This window comes from Schistocerca cancellata, chromosome 2 (genome assembly GCF_023864275.1).
Source record: "Schistocerca cancellata isolate TAMUIC-IGC-003103 chromosome 2, iqSchCanc2.1, whole genome shotgun sequence".
Taxonomy (NCBI): Eukaryota; Metazoa; Arthropoda; class Insecta; order Orthoptera; family Acrididae; genus Schistocerca; species Schistocerca cancellata.
This window is the reverse complement of record NC_064627.1, coordinates 208,957,064-208,963,063: the sequence shown is the minus strand read 5'-3', so window position 1 is coordinate 208,963,063 and position 6,000 is coordinate 208,957,064. Positions and strand designations below refer to the sequence as shown.

Genomic DNA, 6,000 nt, shown 5'->3' with positions numbered 1-6,000 from the left:
CAGATGATCATCAACAGCCTTGTTTGGCTTCTGGGAAAAAAATAATCTTCTGAATAACTTCCAAGGTAGGCACAGAAGCTGCCATTCTAGTCTGAGCAACATAATACAACTGGAAGCAACATAAAAAGGGTCTCTCCTTCATAGCAGGTACCTCCTCACAGCAAGCAACTAAATGTCATCAGCTGTAGCTGATGCTGAAGAGGTTGAAGAAAAGAGCAAAGAATACTGGTATTAAATTTTTCATGAATAAAGCTGTGCATGTCAATTTTAATGTGTTCCTGTATTGTTTCACCACACATAACATGCCCTGAGGAGGTCTGCTCCAACTTCTAAGGTTTTGGTTAGGTTCCTGTAGTGAGATGGGAAGAATAGAGAAATATTTTTTGGTCCCACCTCAGTTGTTGTTGTAGCATATTTGGATTCACACAATCTTCATATCTTAAAAAAGATAAATGCCATTTATCAAGAGAGCATTAGATTGACTTCTGAAGATTAGAGAACAAGCCCCCATACTCATCTCCATACTGAGGCTGGGAAGCCACTACATTCCATCCAGCGGATGCACCTCATGATGTGACATTAGTGCAGATATTGTGCTGTCACCTGCACATTCATCAGTTGCCCGTTCACATTTTGTGTGCATGACACCCATTCATCATGAAGACTTTTGTAGTTCAAATGAAGCATCATTTACCTGACTTAACTGTACCAAGTATAAGTATTTTTTCTCAGTATTGTTCTGTTATCGTTACGTGAGATTGCATAGTGGTCAGCATGCTGGACTCACATTCAGGAGGAGGATGATTTAAATCTGTGTACAATTATCCAAATTTAGGTTTTCTGTGCTTCCCTTAAATTGCTCCAGAAAAATGTTGGGGTGGTTCCTTCAAAGGCATGCCCAATTTCCTTCCCCGCCCTTGACAAACTCCGAGCTGTTGCTCTATCTCTAGTGACCTCAGTTTCTATGGGATGTTAAACCCTAATATTCCTTCCTTCTTTTTCTGTTCTGTTATTAGGTGAAATTTATTATTACGTAAAAATTGTATTTATTTTGCATATCATTGTACAACTGTGCAGCACTCTCATTGTTTTGGTGGACTGTTGCATGCTGCTCCTGCACATGTGGACATGTACTGCAGTGTACTTTCATATTCACTCACTACATCTGCACTCAGCTGGTATGCTAAGTTGTTTAATTGATCTGGGTCTGCATTGATGTCATATGCTTCCTTGAAAGCCTGAAAACCAAATAAAAATAAATCAGATTGTGAACTCTTCACATCATAGGCAATATGTAAAATAAAAACTTTCTGCAGTAATCTATTAAGTGTTCATGTTTTCTCAAAGACAACTATAAACAGTACAGTTAAGATAGCTCATACATATTTTCTCATGTTATTTGTACATGTTGGGAATATAGAAAAAATAGTAGCAGTTTGATTTGTCTCCTTCACTGTTGGATGAGGTGGGTTCTGTTCACCAGTTTTCAAATCATCGTATTTAAATTATTTACACACATGCACAGTAAGTACTCACTTGTTTACTAAATGAAAATAAAAACAAAAGGCATTCCATGCATACATAACCAGATGTTTATGAAAGCTATGAGGTTTCAGTGCTCACGCATTGCTAGGATACGCTTTGTGTGAAGGCTTAATTTTGAACAATCATTAATGAATTATGTTAAAAGCTAGGCATTGTTGTGAGTGTCGTAATAATGTAACCTGCAACCATAATGAGACTGTGAGAGCACAGAGGTGTGAAAGGTCAGAGCAGGAATGTGGATTTGCATGTAGTGTATTTGCTATTGTTAGGTCCTTTCATGTAGATAAAGTAAAATGTCTAATGCTGTGGCATCAATCAATAATTATTTCATTTAATTTAAGTGGAATATACAAACAGCATCTACCTTGTCTTTTATTGCAGACCAGAAATTACTACAAATAAATGTCAGTTATTAATTTATATCTGGATTTCATAATTTTAGACTGTACTTGTGGTGTCACCGCGCAGACACCACACTTGCTAGGTGGTAGCTTAAATCGGCCGCGGTCCATTAGTACGTGTCGGACCCGCGTGTCGCCACTGTCAGTAGTTGCAGACCTAGCGCCACCACATGGCAGGTCTAGAGAGGCGGACTAGCACTCGCCCCAGTTGTACGGACGACATTGCTAGCGACTAGACGTACGAAGCCTTCCTCTCATTTGCCGAGAGACAGTTAGAATAGCCTTCAGCTAAGTCCATAGCTACGACCTAGCAAGGCGCAGTTAACCATATCTGGAGAGAGTCTTACTTGTATTCACCATAGAGATGTACCACACAAGAGAATAAAGTTAAGTATATGAGACGCTCCGTTCTTTTCTTATTAGCATTCATTGAGCATCCTGTTTCAGACTTCACGATATTCTGGGTGAGATTATAGCGTGCCTATTCGGCCCGTCTAAATAACACTGTGTCGGCACTTCTGTCGACACATAACAGTACTAATGTGGAACTCGTGGAAGAGTTAACTAATCCCACTCCTGTGACAAATGCAACAGTGTTGTAAAGTCACACCTTAGCACCAGTCTTGAAGATGTATACTGTCACAAAGGTGGTGGACAAAACAATGTGGACAATCTTCAGTTATGGTCAATCACAAAATATCTTTGTGTAGTGAATGAGCAGTATAAGCACAACAGTCTATTGGTAGAATTTGAAGTCAATGTTACATAGGATATTTAATAGTGACTTTGAAAGTGTTCATTAGTATACCATTATTACAATGACAATCACTGATAATTATGACAGGATGTAGAAAAACAGAATTGATATCAAGTGATATGGAAACAATAAATATAAATGTAGAGTGTAGGGTGTATAATAATGAATAAACACTGCAATGTTGCAAAGCTAATTGGCTAAGATCAAGGATGCATAAATGCATACAGAATGTGGCAAAATTTAACTTCTCAGAATAGGCATAAGTAGGATAGTGGATTTAAATATCTGTTGTCTGGAATGGGTTGAAAACAGTCACCTTTGGATACAGTAGGTCTTATTAATTGATAGGCTTGTAAAGAAAAATTGAAAATTCCCATCCCATGCAAGGCATAATTAATTTATCTTCCTTTTACATATTCATGGTTCATCACTCTATGTGCTATCTTCAGTGATTTGTTTGTTATTCTGCCTGAAAATGTTTTTTGACCTGACAACATATTCTGGACTTTCATATGAATTTTGCTTAGATATTTCTGTATAAAAAGAGTTGATTATTTGACATTAATTTAAATGAGCCTCAGGGGCTCAGACAGCCTTGCGACAGTATTGGATGCAAATTTCTTGACCTCTGCTATCAGGAGCAGAATTGTAGGGTTCCCCTTAATAGGTCAAGTGTGCACTACATGCAGGAAACAGCTACTACAATAGCGGATTATGTGTGGTGTGCACATGGGGCTTTTTTAGGTTAGAAGACCCCTCCCTTGAGAGCAAACACGTTTTGCCTGTAAAATCAGCCACAGCAACCTCAGAGAATCTTGGGCAGTTAAGAGATAGAAAAGATTAGTATGATTTTAGTAAATTGTAGGAGCATCTAAGGAAAGGTCCCAGAATTTGTATCACTTATTGAAGGTTATAATGCACAAATAGTATTGGGAACAGAAAGCTGGTTGAAGCCAGACATCAATGACAACGAAATCCTAAGTTCAGATGGGAATGTTTATCGTAAGGATAGGTTAGTCACCAATAGTGGCTTGTTTATTGCAGTAAAAAATTTGATAAAATCTAGCAAGGTTATCACGGATTCTGAATGTGAATTAATCTGGATGAAACTGAGTATCAAAGAACGGTCAAAAATGGTGATCGGATGCTTTTATAGACCACCTGGGTCAGGATCTGCAGTTGTAGAATGCTTCAGACAGAGCTTGCAGAATATCATTAGTAATTTTCCTGATCATGCCATTGTAGTAGAGGGTGACTTCAACTTGCCAGGTATAGATTGGGAGTGTTATGGCATCAAAACTGGTGCCAGAGACAGGGAATCATGTGGCCTTGTTCTGGATGTCTTGTCCAAAAATTAATTTGAGTAGATAGTTAGAGAACCAACTCTTGACAGTAACATCTTGCACCTTCTGGCAACAAACAGACCTGAACTTATTGAATCAGTTAATGTAGAGGAAGGTATCAATGATCATAAGTCTGTGACAGCATCTATGACGACAGGTCCTACAAGGAATGTTAAGAAATGTAGGAAGACATATTTGCTCAGCAAGGGTGACAGGATACAAATTTCAGAATATCTCAGCAATCAGCATCAAATATTCGGTGATGGGGACGAAGATGTGGAGAACAAATGGAAAAATTTCAAATGCATCGTTCAATATGCCCTAGACAAGTATGTTCCGAGTAAGGTTTTAATGGATGAAAACCTCCACCATGATTTAATAGCCATCTTAGAAAAGTGCTACACAAACGAAGAGCACTTCATGTCAGATTTGTGAGAAGTAAAAACCTAGCTGAACAAACAAAAACCGAACAAAGTGAAAATGAGCGTAAGGAGAGCAATGAGAGAAGTGTTCAATGATTTCAAAATTTAAGACATTGTCAACCGACCTGAGTAAAAACCCTAAAAGATTTTGGTCATATGTAAAATCAGTAAGTGGGTCAAAATCATCTATTCATTCTCTCAGCGACCACACCGGCACCGAAACAGAAGATAACAAAGAGAGGACCAAAACACTGAATTCGGGTTTCCAAAGTTGTTTCACCACGGAAGATTGTAACACTGCCCCTCCTTTCAATTGTCGTGCGAACGTCAAAATGGCAGATATTGAGATAATCGATAGCGGAATTTCAATGCAGCTACAATCGCTTAGTAGTGGAAAGGCTTCGGGACCAGATGAGATACCTATAAGATTATGCAAAAGAACTTACTCCCCTTCTAGCAGTAATTTATCGTAGATTGCTTTAGCAACAAAAGGTACCTAATGCCTGGAAAAAAAGTGCAGGGCATTCTCATTTTTAAGAGAGGCCGTAAGACAGATCCACACAATTATAGACCTATATCGATGATGTCAATCCGTTGTAGAATTATGGAACATGTTTTATGCTCAAAAATTATGACGTTCATGGAAAATGAACGGCTCCTCTATAAAAACCAACATGGATTCTGCAAACAGAGATCCTGCAGAACTTAGCTCGCTCTGTTCCTCCACGAGATGCACAGCGCAGAGGACAATGGTGCTCAATCTGATGCCATGTTCTTTGATTTCAGTAAGGCATTTGACACCATCCCGCATTGCCGTTTAATGGAAAAAATACGAGCTTATGGAGTATTGGAGCAGACCTGCGATTGGATTCAAGACTTTCTTGCAGCTAGAGCTCAACACGTCACTCTTAACAGAACTAAATCGACAGATATAAAGGTAATATCCAGAGTACCACGTGGAAGTGTGATAGGACCGTTGCTGTTCACAATATGTATTAATGATCTAATAGAAAGCGTCAGATGCTCTTTAAGGCTATTTGCAGATGCAGTTGTCTATATAAACGTAGCAATGCCAGAATATAGTAAGAATTTGCAGAATGACCTGCAGAGAACTGATGAATGGTGCAGACTCTGGCATTTGACCCTGAACATAAATAAATGTAATATATTGCGCATTCATAGGAAAAGAAATCCACTACTGTACGGCTACACTATTGATGACAAACAGCTGGAGACAATGTCTGCCGTAAAATATCTAGGTGTCACTATCCAGAACGACCTTAAGTGGAATGACCATATAAAACAGCAGACACAAGACTCAGATTCATCAGAAGAATCTTAAGGAAATGTAACTCATCCACGAAAGAAGTGACTTATAGGGCACTTGTTCGCCAGATTCTTGAGTATTGTTCATCTATCTGGGATCCCTTTCAGGTAGGACTGATAGAGGAGATAGAGAAGATACAACGAAGAGCGGCGCGTTTTATCACGGAATCGTTTAGCAGGCGAGAGAGCGTTACGGAGATGCTAAA

The 6,000-nt window shown here is 38.8% G+C and overlaps 1 protein-coding gene across 1 annotated transcript in view; it reads right to left on the bottom strand.

Moving 5' to 3' along the window:
- Nucleotides 1-394: 394 nt before the first annotated feature.
- Nucleotides 395-6,000, bottom strand: part of LOC126161539 (N-acetylglucosamine-6-sulfatase-like) — a 110,582-nt gene continuing 104,976 nt past the window's right edge. The window contains exon 9 of the mRNA XM_049917464.1: nt 395-1,238. Coding sequence (XP_049773421.1) covers nt 1,083-1,238 — 156 coding nt within the window. The 3' untranslated portion in view covers nt 395-1,082. The remainder of the gene's footprint in view (nt 1,239-6,000) is intronic.